The sequence below is a fragment of the Pleuronectes platessa genome, chromosome 4 (genome assembly GCF_947347685.1).
Source record: "Pleuronectes platessa chromosome 4, fPlePla1.1, whole genome shotgun sequence".
NCBI lineage: Eukaryota > Metazoa > Chordata > Actinopteri > Pleuronectiformes > Pleuronectidae > Pleuronectes > Pleuronectes platessa.
In genome coordinates, this window is record NC_070629.1 from 10,662,974 (window position 1) to 10,685,183 (window position 22,210).

At 39.8% G+C, this 22,210-nt stretch overlaps 2 protein-coding genes across 4 annotated transcripts in view; both read right to left on the reverse strand.

Moving 5' to 3' along the window:
* Window positions 1-424: 424 nt before the first annotated feature.
* ulk1a (unc-51 like autophagy activating kinase 1a) lies at window positions 425-15,044 on the reverse strand. Of its 3 annotated transcripts, none has more exons than XM_053421563.1 (27): window positions 14,490-15,044; window positions 14,324-14,416; window positions 14,193-14,234; window positions 12,799-12,831; window positions 12,666-12,702; window positions 10,983-11,150; window positions 10,823-10,896; window positions 10,625-10,726; window positions 9,616-9,674; window positions 7,957-8,039; window positions 7,816-7,866; window positions 7,634-7,722; window positions 7,362-7,521; window positions 7,222-7,264; window positions 6,998-7,072; window positions 6,746-6,871; window positions 6,498-6,637; window positions 5,863-5,954; window positions 5,208-5,329; window positions 4,847-4,953; window positions 4,354-4,479; window positions 3,772-3,926; window positions 3,475-3,650; window positions 3,252-3,370; window positions 2,836-2,993; window positions 2,579-2,714; window positions 425-1,777 (listed from the first exon to the last, which is right to left on the reverse strand). In XM_053421563.1, the coding sequence occupies exons 1-27, from the start codon at window positions 14,577-14,579 to the stop codon at window positions 1,734-1,736; spliced, it is 2,700 nt and encodes an 899-aa protein (XP_053277538.1). In that variant the 5' UTR covers window positions 14,580-15,044; the 3' UTR covers window positions 425-1,733. The 3 variants fall into 3 exon arrangements, with proteins under 3 accessions (XP_053277538.1, XP_053277539.1, XP_053277537.1); XM_053421564.1 differs by having other exon boundaries at window positions 3,475-3,647; window positions 5,208-5,332; XM_053421562.1 differs by having other exon boundaries at window positions 5,208-5,332.
* A 5,218-nt stretch (window positions 15,045-20,262) lies between these two features.
* adgrd1 (adhesion G protein-coupled receptor D1) overlaps window positions 20,263-22,210 on the reverse strand; it is a 29,632-nt gene continuing 27,684 nt past the window's right edge. The window contains exon 25 of the mRNA XM_053420053.1: window positions 20,263-22,208. Coding sequence (XP_053276028.1) covers window positions 22,113-22,208 — 96 coding nt within the window. The 3' untranslated portion in view covers window positions 20,263-22,112. The remainder of the gene's footprint in view (window positions 22,209-22,210) is intronic.

A 22,210-nucleotide genomic window follows, 5' to 3' on the forward strand; every position in this document is an offset into this window, starting at 1 on the left:
AAATCTGCAACCTGATTCGTTTTGATTATGTAATTTCCGATTAGAATGTAGCTTCGACTGAAAGGGTTGTGTTTCCTATGTTGTATTCCTACTGCAAATAACAGTAATAATAATAAATACATACTTTACATTGATAAATGGATGAAAAACTATAATATTGTTATGAATTAAATAAATGAAAAGAAAGTGGGATTAAATTGATCAACTTTAATAAAATACAAATCTCTAAGAATGCATTAGCAGTTTTTAACCTGCTGTTAATGTAACAAAACGTTGTAACAATAAAAAAAATGTATTCATTTAACTAATTATTTGGAGGATGGGATTCATTATGAGGTGTAATGATATGGTCATATAATAGTCAGATAATATATTAAACTGGGGACACACTGATTAATAAAGCACACTGAAACAGACTTGCCCATCGCTTTAACAACAAATATTTATTGTCAACACAGTATGTAACAACTCATTTTGGCAAGTTTGACTGGTTGTCATCAAACAAAAGTAGAAAAGGCAATTTGAAATTTGAAATTCTAACAAACTTCCATTTTAACACCAATATTTTCACAAAATATTGAGTGTGTGATTGTAATAAACAATATAGTGTATCAGGCAGAAATCAAGTACAAATTAATCCACAATCAACTTTTTATATTCATTAAAACTCATACCTCTAAAATCAGAAGTAGCACAACTGAAAGAAAGTAAAAACGTTCACACATACACTCAAACAGCAGAATAACCAAAAATATGTGGCCTGTAGTAAATGTAATGACCATGTACATAATCATCTGAGAATCATTGAACCGGTTATTATAAAGTGAAAATCTCACTTATTGCCACTGTCTATATGAGTGTTAGACAAGTATGATTTACAGCCACTAATTTGCTGTGATGAAAAATGTACAAAAAGCAAGCACAGATTTATGTTGCTACACATTGGCAATATGTGGTCATCTCATCCAGAATATTGACTCCTGTTTGCCGATGAACTGCTACTGTACAAATAACGCAAATGCCTCAAGTACAAAAAAGACTTATCAATCGGTGTTTCAAGTACGTCCATCCTTTATCTACACTGCTTATCCTTAGAGCGTTGCATGGTGACTGGAGCCAATGCCACCCGACATTGGGCGAAATGCCGGTTCACCCTACACAGGGCACAAGTCTATCCAAGGGCCGATAGACAGAGAAAAACGTCCATTTATGCTCCGATTCACATCTGTGGGCATTTTAAAGTCTTCCGTTAATCCAACTTGCATGTTTTTGGATCGTGGGAGGCAGCTGAAGAACCCGGCCTCACTTGTAGTGAGGCAACAGCGCTAATCACAGGACCACCCTGTCACCGTGTTTCAAGTACAACTCATTTAAAATCAGTTATTATTTCCTCCGATACTTCCATGTGCAAAACACAAAACAACCCACAAATATATAAATGAACAGCATGTAACACATCAACGACTGACAAAAATTACCTTATCAAAATCAAACAATCAATTTACACTCAAATGTGTAAAAAACAGGACCTCCAGTCTTTTCTGTGCATTTATGAGAAGTTCACAGAGTGGGTGTTGGGATTAGAGCAGATGCTCCAGTGGTCGCTTCCCCTAAGAAAGATCAAAGTGCTTGTGTGTACTGACAGTCCAGGAGGATTCATCTACATCGCAGGTAATGGATGAATGAAGATAATCCAGTAGCTGTGAGTGCGGGTGTAGAGCTCGTGCATACTGTTAAGTCTGAAGAGCAGAAAGGCGTCGTTCAATACACTGTTTACCTGCAAACAACACAGGGAGAAAGAACAACTCGGATTAGAATAACACTTTGCCAAGACGTGGGTGAGTTGACAAGGCAAACCTTTTCATAGATAGATAGATTACTTTATTCATCCCCGAAGGGAAATTAAGTCGTCATAGCAGCCGGTACATTTGAATACAATAAAATACAATACAATAGAATAAAAAAAAATATATTGAGGTAGAAAGAATAAAAAACAGAAACACAAGATAAATAGGTAGATAAGGTGCAGTGGCAGATGATGGTAATAGTAGTGATGATATGATGGTAATGTTATTGTTAGACAATATATAAAAAAATAGTACAGTATATATAGTATATAATATAACATAATATATATTTATATACGATAGTAATTATACCAATATAATAGCAGTATATAGTAATAATGGCAGCAACAGTATATATAATAATAATAGTAAATATAATAATAATAAAAATAATAACATGTACACATGTATAAATATGTGTATATAGACTTATATATACAAAGAATATACAAAGAGTATGATATAATATATGATATATAGTACGGGTATAAATATAAGTATTTGGCGATACAATAGATAATATAATATACTATGAGTGTAAGAATATGTAGACAGAGTGTGCAAAAGACAGTATTATTGTATAAAATGATATATAGTATCAATATGGTTTATATTAACGCATATCACATATGATGTGGAGTAAGTGTTCCAGTATATGGAGCGTAGTGTTGTACAGGGTACACAGTGCAAGGAGACAGGTATATTTTCAAGCAGGTTAGGCTGCCACATACATTTATCTATGCTGTCCAGGTCCTTTTGCTCTGTGACGCTTCGGGACAGACCCTCCATCAGCAGAAGGGCTTTTTGGTAACGCTGGGTTGAAGCTGTGCCATAATGGAACATCTCATCTAAAGCAGCAGACTGCACCTGAATGCAATAAAACACACACATTATATCTAAGATAAAGATACATGCTGAATACACAGTATACTTGATCTAAACTGATTTGGAGTGAACATCAACATGTACTTCAGTAAGGTGAGCTCACCATGTGCACAGTGTGGCTGTAGATGAGCTTCTCTGCTGTGAGGCCGTTGAAACGGTCCATGAGCTTCTGTTTGTCGAGCAAGAAAGTCTGCAGGCGATCACTGAGGCAGCGACAGGAAGTCACACAGCTCTTATAGGAAGCATTCAGCTTCCGGATCACTGTACAAAGGAAATCGAGAATGCAGAGACACTTTAATATTTCAATAAATATCAACTCATCCTGGTCAGGAAGCAAAACTATTCTCAATGACTACAACACCAGAAATACCTGGATAGATCAAGACACTCATGGCATTTGTAGATGCTCTGAATTTTTTTGTTTTTCTAAAAGTTTTGTTCTCTGTCTCGAGTGAGTAAAAACTATGAGCGTTAAACAGAACCGATACAAAAGGAGTGATTGATGATCACTGGTCTCACCTTGTTTGACTGTAGCAGAGGGAAGGAGTCGGTCCTGTTTGATATTCTCTTTGGCTGTGTGCAGTGCTGATGACAAAAACTCTTCAGCTTTCATGTACAATACTAACTGCTCGGCATAGCTGGAATATGCACACAAGAAACGAAAGTCATTTCCCTGAAGACTTGTAGAGGAAGCAAGCTGCCATACATGTTGATGAAATGCTTAAAGCTTCATGGCTCTCACCTCCATTCTCTGCTCAAAAGGCTGATCTGATCTGTGATCAGGCTCTGCTCCAGAAAGGAAACATCAGAACTGCTGACGACATCCAGCCCTGGGTCTTTAGTTGAAGCCAGTTCCATGACACAGTGGGCAAAAGCCCAGGTGAAGCGCAGGTCACTGAGGGCATCTGTGTGAGCCTGCTGTGAAAAGAACCAAACTTTGTTAGTATGGAATCTTTTTAAGTGTGATCTAAATTTTATTATTTTATGTCCATCTGCAAATGAACGTAATGCCAGCTTCATCAGAGGGTTTAGTTTGTACCTCCATTAGCGTATCTTCTGCGAGCTCTGGAGGGTGAAAGAGCAGACTGCTGTGTGGAGAAGCGTCCATCGCTTCACTCTCACTGTTTCTACGACCTTCTCCCTGGAGAAGGCGACTGTTAAGAAGCCAGGCTGAGTTGATGTAGGAGGGAGAACCTGCGTTTAAGACAAATACAGGTTTACAGCTGAAGTCATTACAGGAGTAACAGATGGCACATTTGAGGACTATAATAATTACCTAAAATTGTTTTTCAACATTTTTCTTTAGAGTTCTTTAGAACAACAGACTGTAACTTATATCTACAAAATCTGCTTTTCTTTTACCTGACCAATCTTCAAGTTAACAAAGAAACTCAGTGCTTGTGTTGTGCTTGAGACGTAAAAATGTCATCATTACACCTCATTGATTTTCACAAGTGGTCTAAATGAACTCAAACTAAAGAGAAACGTACTTAATAAAACCACAGCCTCATTGGATCACTCATAACTGTAAAATACTTAATTAAGTAACTTCTCAAAACCTCCTACAACACAATCAGTCACCTCAATATTTGGTCAATATTCAGGTAGTTAGGGCACCAACCTGAGAGTATCTTTGACATCCTGGTATCAGGAGGAGTGTTTCCTTTGGATGGAGAACCGATAGTGAAGACTGCAATAGGTGGGCTGTCGGAGCATTGAAATCCTATATTATAACCAGTAGGTGGAGCTGTAGGAACAAAAAAAACAAACAGTTTAAAAAGTCAAATGGTCAAGACCTCCTTAAAGATGTAGTCCAGTTGAACTTCCGCCAAGTAAATACCATGTTCATAGCAGGGGGTTCCTTAAAGGGAGGGTGAATTATCCTTTTAAAATAGGGGCTTTGTAACTACTGCATATTAACACCTTACTGATACAACTATGATAGTTAATTCACACTATGTATTGATTTCATTGTCAATGGGAGCCTTCCCTGTGCATGACTTCAGAACTTACAAGACTACATGTAGCTGTATTAATAATTTACTGGCGAACAAAGACAAACACTATCAGAAGAAACAGCGCTGGTCTCTTTGTATTTTACTTTGCAATGGTACCTGTTGTTTCCATGCTCTTCTCACTGTTGAGGCTCTCGTCACTTTCCTCCTCAGCTCCGAACGCCGCCTTCAGCAGCAGATCTGACAGCCTGCCTGTGCTCAGGGCTCTGGACATTCAATACAACCAGAGACACCATCATGAGCATTTAATAATTGATCAGACACCATTCAGTATATGTGACATCTCTAGGTGCCAGGTGGCATGATGGTCTCACTTATATGTGGATTATTTACACAAACAAATTCCCATTACCTTCCATCTAATTTTTTTTTTTTTTGCAGGATTTTATTATACATCTTACATCAATAATTGTTTGTCTATATATATTATATTATATATATTATATTATAATGTTCTCACCTTTTAAATGGGTAGTTTTTATTGGTAGATTTCCTGCTGTGTTTGGTCTGAGGAGCAGCAGATGGGTCGAATGACTGAAGGTCTGGGACCGTCCTGATCCTGTCTAGTAGTCTCGACTGAACCTGCTGATCAAAAGCAATAGTTCAGATACATAATTTAATCAGAAACATGTATGGTTAGTTGATGTTTGATTTAAGAACAAGCTTTTGGTATGTTTTTATTTACTTTTATGTAATGTCATCTTCTTTGTTTTCGTCGTTACTGTTCATAATATATTTGTAGTGGCTGCGTTACGTGATGCTGGCCTCTTATTGCTTTTATCTATTAAATGTGTTTTTTTTCAGTGTGAATGCATTTTTGCCGGTGCCCCTGAGTATCATGTTGCTGCCTTTTCTGTCAAGGCACTTTGTAAACCTTGTTTAAATTTAAAGGTACAATACAATTGAAGTTATACAAGCCCTTATACAAAGTATAAAGAATAAATCACCATTCAGTTTTTCGATTCTCAAGAAACGTGAAATGAAACTAGTGTGCGTGACATGATGGAGTGTAGGTTATAGGTTATAACACTTTTAATCTGTAATAATAATACTAACAACAACAACAACGAATAAATAATATGAATAATTATAATATCAATGTTTTAGAGGTTGACCTTGGGAGCAAAGGCGCCAGGTGAGCCAGTGAACTGTCCAGTCCTCGTGCTGAGTGGGAGAGTCGGCTCTGAGCTCTTTGGGGTGGTTCCCACTAGAATACAGAGTGTTGGAGATATTAAATTGTTAGCATAAAAAATGAATTGTGCCAAAAGAGTGTTACCGCTCTGAAAAACAATAACACTGATGCTGAATGAATCAAGCGTAGGCATGTTCACTGGTTATTATCAAAAGGCCTCAATAAAAGAAGATGAGTCAGGCAGAGTGAATGTGGATACACAGAAAAATCAATCAAATACAAACACAAAACTACTCTGGGAATGTAATAGACAAGACATAAATCAGGTGGTGGAGTTTTTTGTTAACGCCCAAGAAGCAGCAATTGACACCACATTGACAAATTCTTATGGAGTGTGTCGGGCTGCAGAAGTGTGACCACCACAGTTGCGGTAAAATAAACGTTCTGTAGATCCGAGATTACACAACTTCAGAATCGAATATGTGATGTAATTTAGATTGATTAATTGCTAATGACGTCAGCAGCTGACTTGAGGTCACAGATAAGTTGAGATCAACTAGTTCACTTGTCTGTAAAAGTCCAGCCCCAGACAGGTTCAACAACACCTAAGATGCCTACCTAGAGGGGAGCCCTGTTGAGGGTGAGCTACTCCTGTTGCCAGTCTTGGGGAGTTAACGCCAAATCCTGTACCAGCCGCTCTACGGCCTCCAAACTGTTCACAGCTTTCACCGCTGCTGCCTGCACTGGACGGTGTGACCCTGGATGATATGAGATGTATAGTTAGACGAAGGCAGAAGAGAGCTGCTAAGACACTGAGGTGGAGTAGGTGCAGAGGTAAATCGGCTAAGAGGCTGTACTGAACATGCCTGCTGGAGTCATGGAGGGCAACAGGCTGCAGGTTCTGCTCCATGCGCTGGTAGTTCAGGATCTGTGTTGGGACGGGAATGGGCACAGAGTCGCTGCACTTACGGCCCACCAATTCAACAGGCTTGCTATGTGGATGAAAGAGAGAGTCCAGGGAAAACAGTAGTGGAAATGAGTAAGAGCAAATTCACATGTTATTAAAGCATCATCGATCATAAAGAACATTGAATACATAAACTGAGTGATTCTCTTACCCAACAGGCCTAGAGGGGGGGTGGAGAGGAGTCTTTCCTGCAGGCCTGGGCCCTCGCTCAGCTCCGACTGGGCTCCTGGAGAGAATGTTAAATAATGTGTTTGCTCTAGTAAATCTGTGGGATATATCAGGCATAATTATTTTTATATATATATATATATATCAGTTTATATTAATACATCTAGAAGTTCAATAGTTCTACTATGTTGTTTATGTGCAACTCACCCACTGTATATAAGGCAACTTTCCAGTTCACATGGGTACTCACCTACAAGCAGTGAAACAGACAGTCAAAATTGTTGTAAAGAAAACATTGGTGTAATAAGAATAACAGTTGACTATACAGTTAGGGTAAGAGAACGTACTGGGAAACTGGTCAGGCACCAGGACGTAGTCCTCTGTGTATGACGAGGTGGTCTGACTGTCCTGATTGGCTGTTTCTTTCGGCAGGAGGAAGTCAGCTGTGTTTTGTGTAGGGGAGTAACTCGCTTTAGGCTTGAGCTGTTGGATCTCTCCATCGGAATGCTAAGAGCACATAAGAAAAAAGGAATGTTTGATCAGGTTTAACTCTGAGAAAGTCACATCTTTACCCAAGTTGTTTCTTTTCTATCAGTCCACAAGAGAAAGCAGTATGTACTTGAGGTGAGGCCATTTGGGACGTGGAGGAGCTGCTTGAAGAGCTGCCCAGGCCTGAGAGGGGGTAGGAGAACATGGGAGCAGGCGAACCTGTCAAAATAAGTTGTTGTGTTAGGAGACTGGCTATAGCACCTATGTTTATACATAGATAGATACTTAAATAAACCAGAAAATAGTACATACATTTCTTTGAGGAGGAGCTCGTCTCCAGAAAAGGATGGTGGAAAAACTCATCTGCACATGTAGAGCACATGTTTATGTAAAAGAAGCTTTATAAATCAAATGATGAAACAGGGTTCTGAATTTGAGAAGGCAGGGACTTACCAAAGCTGATTCGCTCTTTGTGGTTCCTCTTCAAGAGTCCCAACAGGAGGTGTCTTAGGTGACGAGAGGTCTCCTTTGGGATGCTGGGAAAATACAAAGGTTTCCCATTTCGATTAATAACACTGTTATTAAAATAAATACTGGAAAAATCTAAACACTGAAGAACAAACATGTCCAAGATGTATGAGAGTCTTTACACAGTGTGACGCACAGTATGTGTTTCCTAGATACGGATATTTTCAACTTGCTGCTTCAGTGTGTTTTTGTGATTTTGTCGCGGATACATCTGGTTTTAAAAGAAATGATATTTAGGTCAGTGGTTTTTCAGAAGCTCAGAGTGAGCTATAAAAATGTGAATTGTTAATTTAATTTATGGTTTCAGTGCAAACCTCAGGGCAGCATGACACTCCGAGTCGGCAGAGACAGTGAGTGGGTGTGTGTCCCTGGGTTGAGCTATGTGGGTCATGTGGAAAATGATAGCCGTGCAAGCCACAAACTGGCAGCTCGGAGCAGGTTATATATAGAATGAACAACAAACCATGTCTGCTCACACAGGCAGGGTCCGACTTATCACCCGGCTTTATCACTGCAGAAGATAAGCATGGCTCCGAGCCATCCACAGGCTGATAAAGTGCACCATGAAAACAGTGACAAATAATCCATGAATCTCTTTGAACACTCTCCATTCTCAGCTCATAAGCATCAGAGCTCCAGTGTTGATAATGACTGTAAATAGTCAAGTTAACTGATGTAACTTGTATTTATTAACATCACAACAGAGGTAGTTCACATTACAAATGAACTCCTCATAAACTGTACACATAGATACCATAGGTAGGGTTAGGGTTAGGGTTAGGACACCACATTCAGATCGTTCCTGTTGAGGGTCTGTATCACTGCCTTCCACAGTGGGACTATCTTTGGTAATGGTATGGATTTATATACAGTAGGGTTAGGGTTAGTGTGTAAGCCTATGCTTTGCAAACTATCCCTGTGCATGTGAACATCATTAACATCAGTCAACTGAGCAGGTGTCCCTGTAAAGCCTGTTTACACTCCTCTTCCTGAGTGTATTGAGCATTAGAGCCTGACTGACATATCTGTTGGCCGATATAAAGTCACCGATATAAACAAATCAGTTTCTGTGTTTACGTTTGCCGATATAAAAAAACTTTTAGTTTATAAAATAAACAATGTAGAAAATATGTGCATTTATATGTTACATGGAGTTTCTGTTCTCGTCTGCCTTGGTTTGTCTGTCTGTCAGCTGCAGGATTACGCAAAAACTACTGGGCAGATTGACATGGAACTTGGTAGAAGGATGCAGTGTGTTATGTTTTCATTAAATCAAGAAAAAATCAAGCATGTTTAGGGGACTGATATGTAAGAGTGTGTGAAATGTGATGCAGATCCAAATAAAAATCAAATCGTGAATTGAAATGTAGTTTCACAAGGGGACTGTTGGGCCATGGTGGAGGTATTTGCCATCCCAGTTTATGATAAAGTTTAAGGTTAATTCATTTTCTTTTGATAACAACATCTTTAGAATCTTTCTCAATGATGTGTATGTATCGGCATCAGAAGTGTTTTACTCTAACTCCAGTTGGGCTCTATTGTGTACGTACATCAATTATGCTGTGGGTTGGTGGGTGCACTCACCTGGGTAACAAGGTCCTGTTGGTTTCGTAAAAAAGACGGAGCTCCTGTGGTGTGCTTGCCTATACACGTACAGACACACACAAAAGATGAGTTGAACTTTTAAACATATGCAAATTAAAGCACCTTCACAAACAGTAATTTTAATCGATAAATAAATGAAAGTGAAATGTTTGTCTCTCTACTTGCCTGCATCATTAACAAATATAAAATAAATGTTTCGTGCCAAAGTGTATAGGATCTGAACAGAAATAACATGTGGGTGTTTGATGATCAAACAATGTGGAATGCTGGGATATGCCAGTGAAAGCCAGCTCAGTAAACATCATCATCAACATCATCCCCATCTAGCCTCACTCTGACCTTTAGACTAATCTCAACTCACTAACCTGTCTGGCAGAAATAGAAGTCATTCTCAGGGAAACACATTCAAGGAAATGCAACATAAATAACCTCAACAGGTAAACAATAACCCTATTTCCGTCTTTAACTGCAAATACATGGGAATAGAAGGAATTTAACTGTTAAAAAAAAGGAAGAAGAAAAAATAAATAAATCATGGCTCAGACAATCTGCATAAAACAGTTCAACAGTTTCATCTAAGCAGCCACATGAATAGCAGAAACTAATACCCAGTATTGCGAAACAATATTTACTCTTGGTTCAGTGAAATGGCTCACAGCCATTTCCGCATGCCCCAGTCTGTAAACAAGGCTCTTTCCTAATAAGTAGTCAAGCTGTTCCAACACTTTCCAATGAACAACACTGGATATGTGGGAGAGTGACATCCAGCAGGCAGGTGGTTTTGAGGATCATGTTGTTTCTCTGTGTTGTGAAAGGGATGTATCATGTCAGGTGTTGTCTTCACAACAATGAGTCGGCCCTCTCTAAAAACTAAAGCAAAACAACTAATTGAGCATTTGTAATTATGTGAGGAGCCTCAGCAAACACCTATTTACATAAACACCTAAAATGATTGATGCTGCATGTATTGGTTTTCAGTGCCACTCACATGAAATGGTGCCTTTCCAGTCAGACACTGGTACACAATGGTACCTATGCTCCACAAATCCGCTTTGGCATCGTAGTTCTGGGACATGATGACCTCAGGAGCCTGGGTCCAGAAAAACAAAGAGCTCACAAGTAAGAGACATGGTGACCTAACACTGTGTTGGCCAGGACACCAGGGTGCGAGAGCTTTAATACGCACCATGTACATGGGGGAGCCACACAGAGTGGCTGCCATAGTGTTGGTTTGGAGGTGACGTGCAAACCCAAAGTCAGCTGAAGGGTGAAAGACATGAAGTGAGGGATGGAGAGTAGTATCTCTGTGCATTTGTGTGCATTGATACGTGCTGTGATGTCATTACCTATCTTAATGTTGATGGAGCTGGACCTGCGGCCCTCTGGGTGGCAGAGTAAGATGTTCTGGGGCTTGAGGTCTCTGTGGAGGATGTCTTTGCTCTGCAGGGTATTCATGGCCTGAGCGATCTGCTGCAGGAACACGCGTATGGTGTCTTCACTCAACGTGCCCTTGGCTGTGGATCACAGGGATGAAATGCATAAGAACAGTCAGCATGGCAGTATATAGAAGGATTATTATATTGCTACCTACTATCATATTAAAAAACAATGTATAAATGCTATTATCTAACTAAATACATTATTATATAGTCATCAATAGAATAAACAAATAATGACATATGCTCATCAAAAGTTACAACAGCTAAATGTAAACAAAGTGTTAAGTAGTGTTGAATTATTTATTTTGGTAACTGGTAATTCCATCAGCATAAAAGGGAACCAATTAGTTATGATGTATTAAGATTTTTGCCAATTTTTGCATCTCAGCTGTGTGTTTTTTTATATAAAGTAATTAAACTACATATTTTTTTATTTTATTTTTTATATATTTTTATTTGATCAAAATCATAATAATAAATAAAATAATGAGTTCAAATTATTATTTAGGTTCATAATAATAAAAATGTTTGTTAGTTGCAGCCTTTGATTTTAAAAACAAGATTTAATTGATTTGTTCAGTCACTCTCACTTTACTTGTGTTAACCTGATTCTCTGAGGAGCGTGAGTGAATGTCTTACATAGATATTACCGAAGACGTTCTCAATGTGATACACAAAACCAATTCTATGAATGAGCATGTGATCTGAGGAGGACACCTCTAACTACTGCGTCGGCCTTCTTGGAAGAGAAGTCTGTTTATGATGAGGCTTCATTTGGAAAAACATGTCTTCGCTGTGTGACATGCTGGCGACCCTCTCCTCCCTCATACGCCCCGTGTTTGTGGCAGCAGTGTTTTTCCACCGGAGCACACGGGATAAGTGGCTGACAGATGGGTGAGGTCATTCGGGTGCTCCGTGAGCCTTGCCAAGTGTGACTGTGTGTTGTGCTGCAAATAACTGGATGTGTCGTCTTAGCAGAGGCACAGAATGGGCCAATCAACAGAAGAAGAGATGCTGGCATGATGGCAGCAGACCCTCACACTACATCAGCCATTCAATAGAAACACCTACACCAATGAGGCATAATTAGCCGGGAAGAAATAAATCCCACACCTCCCCCTGCCACATCATTTTTTAAAACAGGGTTTGAAACCTGAGGTGGGGCCAATCTTCAGCGGTGCAGTCCACTGAGAAAAGAATCATCTGAGAATTCAAACACTACACCTACATTCTTCATAACAAACTTGAGTCGAGGTCAAGAGGAGGGTTTTAACTTTATCTGGGTCAAGTACCTTTGAGTATTAGTGATCGGACTTGTTGCAAACTGAAACCTGAATTCTGTCATTGTACTGGCAAAATCCTATTATTCATTCAAAACACAGGAAAAGCTACGGCAAGCCTCTTAAAAGCCACACCTGACCAGCCAGTACAGTAAGCTGCTCCAAATGTGTTTACTACTAACAGCTCTGTTGCAACCCTGAGGAGTGGTGTCACTGTCCCTCTTTATGCCTGGACCGCAGGTGGAATGGAAAGTTTTCACTGTGGTGACATGTGGACTATAATAAGGTCTATGTGAAGTAGCAAACTCACAGTGGAGGTATTCAGCCAGGTCGCCTCCATTGCAGTACTGAAATGACAGAGAGGAAATGTCTTTATAGAAGCTTTGACTTTGTTGATTTAATAGTGAATATGATTTACACCATACATTGCTAATGCAACTCACCTCCATGACAAGATACACACATCCTCCCATTTCCTGTTAATAACATAAAATAGACACGATCAGCGTACTGGCATACACTCAATGATAAATAGCAGATTCAAATGGCTTTAACAATAATAAATACATTACTTATAACCAATGATAAATCAATGTCAGTGCCCACACGTTACACGAGAAGTGACATTGGGTCGTTGCTTAAACTTAATAAACTCTAAGTTGACCTGTCACCAGCAGAGCTTCTAGAAATTCTGGGGGCCCCCCTCCCTCCCTGACAGCAGCTAACGCAGGTGTCGGAAACTTTACCCCAACAAGATCCTCGCGTGTTAGCATTGGGAATATCGACAGAGCAGCGAGGTGAGACGGGGGGGGGGGGGGGGGATTCGGGGTGTGAGAAGTTTAGGGTGTCAGCCTCACAGGATTTGAAAGGAAAGGGGGGGAGCCAGTCGAAACCTATTTGGACCAGTAGATAGTAAGGGCTGTGTGATCCTTTCACAAACATATCAGTATCGGTTTAGGATGTGACTTTGTGTTTTACATTTTATACAAAAGTTATTATTGTCTAAATAATTACTTCGATAATAAGTTATATATATTTGGTTGAAATTACATTTCTTTGTCATAAGGATTTGATAATGACTTTTTAGGAATCATTGTCAATTTTGTAAATATTGGTCTGTGATTTTTTTTTCCTCCCTTACATCAGTATCGGCATCGGCCTCCAAAACTCCATATCAGTTGGACTCTACTTTTGCGTCACCAAGTTAAAGCTACTAGGCGCTGAGTGTCGGAGTGGAACTTATTGACCGTTTATCACTATCGTACTACGGTATAAAAACACCTTATGGCGATTACCATGGTACCAGAGAACAGAGAAGCACAGGTTGTGTAGATACCAGGTGAATAAGCACCATCTCTAATTGTAGTCATGATCCTTGATGTGTTGTTGGTGTCTGCTGGGAGACCGGCCTCTGTTCTGAAAGCCATTGTTTAACCAGCTGCACCCTGCCATCTGTCAGAAAAGGTAATCCCACGGCTGACTGTCTGGCAGGTGATGGTAAGGTGAGAGGAAAAAAAACTCACCACACAAACGGTTAACGACCTGAGTGACGTGTGACTTGTTTTTAAAGTTTATGATCTAAGGGGATACGAGTAAAACACATTACAGAGATTTACATTTAAATTTAGGATAAACCAATGTAATCTTTAAGAATAGAGAAAACTTCCATTTAACACTACTGTTGCAGTTTAGGCCTATCAGCTCTGCGAAAAACTACAACATCCAGCAGCCGTATCTGCACAGCATGATCACATGTCAACATCTGCAGCATGAGGCTTCACAGTATGTGTATTCCTATGTAGTTAGAGCAGACGTGTCTGGTCTGAGAGATTCTTACCTGATAGTCAAGCAGACTGACAATATTTTCATGTTTGAGCTCCTGGAAGAGATGAGAAAATAACATTGCAGTAAACAGTGAGCACAGAGTGCCGACACAGTATGCATGGAAGCATTAAAAAGTGTTTTCACCTTTAATATCTTGATTTCTTTATCAAGAAGAGACTTTGATTTGGCCAGATTCTTCTTGTTAATGCACTTCACAGCAACCTCCCAGTTCCGTTTCTGAAATAAAGTTGTTATAACCAGGTACAGCAATAACACACCGACCTAACTTTGTCTGGGATACTAAAGTTACCTCTTTGTGTCTTCCCTTGAACACAACAGCGAAGGCACCGTGGCCAATCAGGTCTTTCCTGCTGAACTCAAAGTTCCCAACCGACTCCATCACGAACAATGATCACACGCAAACACAAGAAAATAAACAGACGCGTTCACGTGCAGCTTCAGGAGCTTGAGTTTCTAAAGACAACAAACGCACAGTCCCACCACGCGTCTCTCGTGCCGGTTAATCCCATTTCTTTGATTAAAAGACGTGAGCAGGTTCACAATCGATGACAATCGATTGCATCATTACGAAGTTTCCGTCAAGACAAAAAGTGTAAACAACCTGCGCACAGATAAAAAAATATGATTGAAAGGAAAATATAATCGAGCCGCTGTTTGTTTAAGGATAAAAAAAAAAGTCTCTGACGCTTCTGTGGAGCTGACACAGGTTTAAACAGCAGCAGCTGCTAAATGCTGTTAGTGTTCAGAGGCTGAGCTCATATATTATTGTGTTCCACATGCGTCTTCCTCCTGTGTCTTCCTCATGAGTCTTTCCTCAGTCTTCCTCACTTTTTTACCATCTGCTCCACGGCTCAACACGCGCATGCGCAAACAGCCAGGCAGGCAGCTGTTGGACCATGGTGCCTTCAGGGACACCTCGTACAGTCACTATTCAATGTTAGAATTTGGCTTTCAAAAATTGTTTTCTTTTGTGTCTTTTTCTGTCACTGTGATTGTAAATTTCAATGTAGCTACCATACACTTAAAACTATTTGAAGAAAGAACTATTTCAAATATAACATGGCTTATGTTTCTATTTGGGAGTGCATGACTAATAACTTATTTTAATGTATTTTGTGTCTGACCCATAGAGTATTATAAAGTTCAAAATAAGACAAGATAAGATGTCACTTTTCTGAACCCACACTGGGGAAATAAATTTGTATGCACAAATATTCTATTTAAACCAAGTTCACAAATCTTAATAATGATATAATACTAATAATATTAATACTACTACTACTACTAATAATAATAATAATAATAACAATAATGATAATAACTAGGGCTACGTTGTAGGAAATATTGACACATAAAGCGGTTCAGGCTTGTACTCTAATCATGTGACAGAAGTTTGGCAGTGATAGGACAATGAACACTGGAGTTATGACAACATCGTGTCGTTTGGCGAAGGAAAACCCTCGCCGCACATCAATGTTTACACGGTTTGTGGAAAAGTCACAATTCTGACCTTGATCCAATGACTTGACTGAGCTCTTTTGAGCTGTATATCGTAAAGCAGCCAGGAGCAGTTCATCAAAGTATAAAACATGTCACTTCCTGTAGCCACCAGGGGGGGCTGTGATATCAAGTAATAATTTCTGTGTAGATGTCATCAGGCCGGGACTCTTGTCTTACACGTCTAGTTTGGACTTGATTGGACCATGTATGTTCGAGATACAGATGCTCGTGTTTTGATGGCGTGTAACCATCTCAATCTTGTTGTGATGACACTCATCTGCATTTAAAGTTGATCAGATGAAAGCCCTGGGACAAGTACATCTAAGTAAAAATGTGGAATATGGCCAAAATGGCCACTAAACTCAAAATGGCGTGCTTTCTGTTGCGTTTTTCATAATGCCCCTTGAGAGTTTTTTGTGCGTCTGGTCATGATACACGTAGGCTACGATTTTTAAGAAGATCGGACAAAGCGAAACCTGTTGAGCCATTTTGCCACGCCCAAATTCAAATTATTCTACAATACTAAAATATCCGTAGACCTTGAATTTCCTGCAAAGTTTCATAACCTTTTGAGCATGTCTAGACCCTCAAAAAGCCCCCTAAAGGGAAATAATAATAAGAAAAATCCTTACAGATTCAATAGGGCCTCTCACCATTCGGTGCTCGGGCCCTAATAAATAAACAAATAAAAAACACAGTAGGATATTTTCCACATATATTTATTTTGTTAACAAACTAACTCTAATTATCAATTTGAATAAATAAATGAATAACAGGCAAAAACAGAACAAACACATTTCGAACAGCGAAAAAAATAGTCACAATGGAATTCACTCAGAAAGTTAAACAAATGGACATAAATGCAGAGACTGTCCGCCCGTACTTTGAAAGCTTTTTTACGAAGCTAACAGCAGAGCAGTGGGAGAGGTTGAAGTCATGCAAACCGGATGAAGCTACAACATTTATGTTGGCAGAACTTCTGCTGAACTTAATGACGTCTGTTTCAAATGCAATTGTAAAGCGACGTCCCCGTTCACCCGTGTCTGAGGATAAAGTTCGGTCCATTCTGGGCGACACTCTCAACAACAGTCTTTCACCAGGCAGCACAACAACGTCTGAGAGTTTGGATAAGCTCACAGACTTGGTTGTAGAGGAGGTGACGGAGACTGTCAAACTCCACCTTGTCTGCGAGCTCCATCTGTGTGAGCTCTGAGAAGCCTATCCCAACCCGCCTTATTAACCCCGCTAAAGTCCAACAGATGATCTGTTATGCCTGCGAGTCGTTAAAGACAGACGGACGAATCAACCAATTGGTCAAGCAAAGTTGGGCCATCTCCTCAGAGGAACAGGACCCTTCTGACGATCCCATTCTGGTTAGTAGGACTTCTTCAAGCTCCTACTCTTCACGAGTAAGCTCCAAGTCAGGTAGTTCCTCAGAGGGAGGTTCAACAGCAAGCAGTGTGGACAGTGTGAAGAGGCTTGTCCAGGAAACAATCAACGAGAGTTTGACTGACATCACAGACTTCTTCAATGAGTTCAATGACAGCCTCTCTCTCAATTCCTTGTTTTCTTCAGAGATTGATTTGGCTTTAGATGAAATAATTGAGTCAATCAGTGAGGAAAGCACAAATGGAAAGGAATATCCAGAGACAAACTTCTCAAACGGTAAAGCGATGGGAAAGATCAATAGGCTTTTCATAAAGACTTTTGCCGCAGCAGGGACGCTCCAAATATTGTCAAAGGTCGCGAAAAAATTCAATGAGAATCCAAAATTCACTAGCAGGAAGGCGATGCAGTCATTGATTGCTAGCATTGACGCTGTGCTTCTGGAGAAGGAGAAGCCAGGAGGTGGAAATGAAAGTTCTGCATTCAAAACACTGGAAAAGCCTCGATCTGAAAAGGTTATTGTATTCACAAAACAGCTTTCAGATCTAATCTATTCGCACATCGCACCTGGCAAGAATTCAGACAGGGGTTCAGGTCTAGTAAAGAAGGGGCATATATGCAGACATTCAGACCAGGGTGTTTTGTTTTCTGTCCTTGATAAGCTGGTGGCTGAACAACCAAGTTAACCGCCACACAAACAAAGTGTCAGTCGCTTCGACTCATCGCAGTCATCATCATTAGAGGTCAACAGCCTAGAGGAGAAAAGATCGGAGCAGTCGTCACCATCATCAGAGTTCACCAGCAGAGAGAATGAAAGACTGAAGCAGTCAACACCAGCAGTGGTCACCAGCAGTGTGAGTAAAAGATCGAAACAGTCTTCATCCTCAGTGGTCAGCAGCGGAGGGAAGGAAAGACTGAAGCAGCCAACACCAGCAGTGGTCACCAGCAGAGGGAAGGAAAGACTGAAGCAGTCAACACCAGCAGTGGTCACCAGCAGTGGGAATAAAAGATCACAACAGTCGCCACCATCATCAGAAGTCAGCAGCGGAGGGAAGGAAAGACTGAAGCAGTCAACCCCAGCAGTGGTCACCAGCATTGGGAGTAATAGTTCGAAGCAGTCTTCATCCTCAGAAGTCTGCAGCGGAGGAAATGAAAGACTGAAGCAGTCAACCCTAGCAGTGGTCACCAGCAGTGGGAGTAAAAGATCTAAGCAGTCAACACCAGCAGTAGTTACCAGCAGTGGGAGTAAAAGATCGAAGCAGTCAACACCAGCAGTGGTCACCAGCAGAGGGAAGAAAATATCTAAGCAGTCAACACCAGCAGTGGTCAGCAGCAGTGGGAGTAAAAGATCGAAACAGTCTTCATCCTCAGAAGTCAGCAAAGAATGTGAGAACTCAGGATCATCAGACAGGAGGGCCAGGGAGAAGATTGAAAAGATCCAGGCAGAGGTCAAATATAAAATGTATGTCAGTGTTCTCTCGGACAAGCTCGTCACACGAATCTATAAAAAGGCAAAGGTGACCTGTAATGATGATGACACAAGGTGTCATCTGATGGAGAGAATATGGGCCGAGGTCAAAGACATTGACTCACCTTACATCCCGAAAAGAAGCCTTGACATGGACATTTACAAGGAGTTGTGTAAGAAGTGGCCTTCTCCAGAGATGCAAATGTCTTCCCTTCTTGGAAGAGATCCAGAACTTGAGATATCAATAATCTCCATTTTGAGAAGACGCCTGTGCAAAAAGCCTGGCTTCTTCTCCTCTTTAAGAGCAGGCATCTCTTCCTTCTTCGGGAGATAATAGGTGGATGATAGTACTCCTGACATGGCTTTTACCAAGTCTAAAGTTCTGCAATGGGTTTTGTCAGGGTGCTCCTGTTATCCCAACATTTATAAAAATGAATAAAATTTCTAAAATGGAATTATTTGTTCTCAGTATTTATTCCACTCAGACTAAAGTTTTGCTGTTTTTCAAGCTGAAATTTCACTGTTTCTCAAGTGCAAGTTTCTTCCTTTAATTCAAAAGCCATCGGCACCTTCACCTGAACTTAGCTCCCAAAAGCTGTATAAGGCGGAGCAGAGTAACCTCATTATGGCTGGTGATCAAATAGCAATAGTAAGCATCTAACTTTCAGATATTTTCAGAATAAGAGTCACAATTGCTGCACAGAATCAGCGTAAATATATAAATATATCCATATCTCTCACTTCAAATTAACTTTAAATTGACTTTTGTAGTATGCATATTCTTTTGTTCTAAAAATAAACCGTAAGTAAGGATATAATTCACACAATGTAATTGTAACATCATAGACTAAATATAAAGATTGACGACATGACAGCTCCCCAAAGTAAAGCCAAAGCTTCTTTATCACCACCTGGTGACTGGCTGCACTAAAGGTCGATTGACACCTTCATGTTAATAGATGAGAGATGGACCAACCTAAAAAATCTTCTTGTGTGCACACAAAAAGTGTTTTTCTCTCAAATCTGGTATTAAAATTTGAGAGCAAAGGTGAGCACCTTATATTTGCAATGGTCACAATACAAGGCCATTCTAAAATGTGCAGTTCTTTAATGCAACATAAAAGCCACAGATGCCACAATTCTTGTTGGAGCATGCAACTGGTATGTTAGAAACTGTTTGAATGTCCACCAGAGCTGTTGCCTGTAAACTGAATGTTCATTTCCCTTCCATAAGTCACCTCCAATGGCTCCAACCGGTCTCACAACTTGTAACCACGCCAGCCCTGGCCCGCCACATCTTGGGTCTTCACCTGAGAGATCATCTGATTTGAAAGAAATAAGAGGAAATCTTACATCTTTTACTTCAATTCATGAAAACTGGGGGTGAGAACAAAAATGTTGCATTTATATTCTTTGTGTATTTTAACAATATCTATCTATATAGTGCTTTTACAGTCCTCTCCACCACTCAAAGCACTTTATAGAACAAGTTACATTCACACGAACACATTCATTCTTTTCCATCACTCTCAACTAATACACATCCAGCAAAATGATCAGGGTTAACTTGGGGGTCCAGTGTCTTGGCCAAGGACACCTGCATGGAAACTGAAGGAGCCAGGGTTCAAACAGGGATCACGACTTTCTGGTGAGTGGACAACACTGTGTGATCATGATCATAAAACTCTTTCAATGAAAACAACACAGATTTCTTTTCATAATCAATTTTTTTTAATAAAGATAACTGGAAGCATAAATCATAGTACCATAAAACAACAATCACTGACGGCCATATACAAGCTTAGAAATACTACAAATATTTAACTTTAAATCTGACATGAAAAGAGAGCACAGAGGGACTTACAGTAAATCCTGTCTCAGGAATCTAAATGTTGGTACAGTGTAATATCAACAGGACATTTAAAAACATGCCAACTCCCTCTATTCTCACAGTATGTTAAGACAAAAAGCAATAACCGCATCAAGTCCCTCTGTTGTAGACAAAAATTCATATTTTATTTGACAAAAAAATTATGTGAAATTGTATAAGAAATGGGTAAAAGAAATAGCGTAAGTTCACAGAATTGTCCAAAACACAACCACTACTCCTCCAATAACACAACATACCGCACCTTGCTAGGATGTGAGGTACTGCAAAAACAATTATAGCATTCAGGAGAGAAAACACAGAATACACAGAATTTAACAAGAGAACATAATGATTGTTGAGCTGCGACACTTTACAGGAAACATGATGAAGAACGCAGAATCACAAATAAATAAATACATTATTTATATCAGAATTACAAAGGGTCTCATCACTGATCAGTTGTTATTATGCTGTTGTTGTGTTGTGCTAGGTCAAATCAGCAGTTTTCCATTTGCAGTTTTTCATTAATGAATATTGTTACTCTCAATGAATAAATCTAAGACACTATTTAGAGAAAATATGTCTTTACTTTTTTCTGTCTATGGTTTTTCATTTGTACCAACCATACCCTGAAAATACTTTACCTATCACCCCACCAAAATGTTATGTGTGAGACAAATTGCATGTTCAAACATATGACTGTGATTTAATGGAAAAGTTTGAGATGTTAGAAAATGTTCTCTCCTGCTGAGAGTTTGCTAAAATAATAATATTCTTGTGAACGAAACATTCTTTGTTGTGCTTACTTTATTTATCTAAGGAAATCAGTTTCCTAAAGTTGTCTGAGTTAACGCAACGTTTAACAAAGTCAAAGTAACTTGCTTTAATTAAACTGCGAAATTAAGTGAAATCAACAATGAAATATAAAGTTAACATAACTTGAGACTAATAGTTAAATGTACATGTTACTGTTACGGTTTTTCAAGTCATTAGTATCTTTTTTTATGAAGATCAACTTGTGAGATTTTACAGTGTAGTCTGGCACCACAATGTGTTATTTTCACGCATTGTTTCTGGTGCAGATTAAACAAAGGTGGTATGTTGAGCTTTAGAGATGCTAAAAGGCAGATTTTGTTAGCTGGACCGTGCCAGATCAGCTGTGTTCACCTGGGTGAACTATAGCTGCTGGCAGTAACGTCATATTTACCATGCAGACATGACATGTGGTATCGACCGTAACATTGGCAAGAGAGCAAATACGTTTCTTAACTTTTCCCTTAAATAAACCCTGGCCAACCATTAAATCAATGCAATATAGCAAAACAGATGGACCGGACAACAGACACACCGACACTCTCCACTTCGCAGGACGCCATGACCTGACCCTGAACTGCACTCATGGATCTTTAGACTTTCTGTCACTTTACTGACCTGCTCCTCAAAAATCCCTACGTTGATTGGAGGAAAGTGTGTTTATGGGACAATAATAAGGCACAGTCCTCCTCGTCTGTTTGTCTTTGAAATGAGAACAGAACCCCTCAATCATTAATGTCATTCTCTCTGAGGTGAACGAGTTTACGATTCATTGCATAACATAGCAGGAGAGTACTCTGGCCAGTGTTTGTCATTCTGTCACCAGTGAGTTTCAGGTTGCTCTCCTGCCACTGACATGATGGCCGTCTGCATCTCTACACGGCGGAGAGGTCCATACGATTGGCTGAGTTGGTGCTTTTGTCCCATGTGTTCATCTTGGTAGGCGTCACACCCTCCTTGTTTCCATTCATCT

Excerpts from the sequence above, each read along its gene's own strand:
- ulk1a (XM_053421562.1), bottom strand. The coding sequence starts at position 14,579 with ATGGAGTCGGTTGGGAACTTTGAGTTCAGCAGGAAAGACCTGATTGGC. Across the intron at positions 14,235-14,323 it reads AAGAAATCAAGATATTAAAG|GAGCTCAAACATGAAAATAT; the intron begins GTGAAAACACTT and ends CATCTCTTCCAG. Across the intron at positions 7,723-7,815 it reads GAGCTCCTCCTCAAAGAAAT|GTTCGCCTGCTCCCATGTTC; the intron begins GTATGTACTATT and ends TTATTTTGACAG.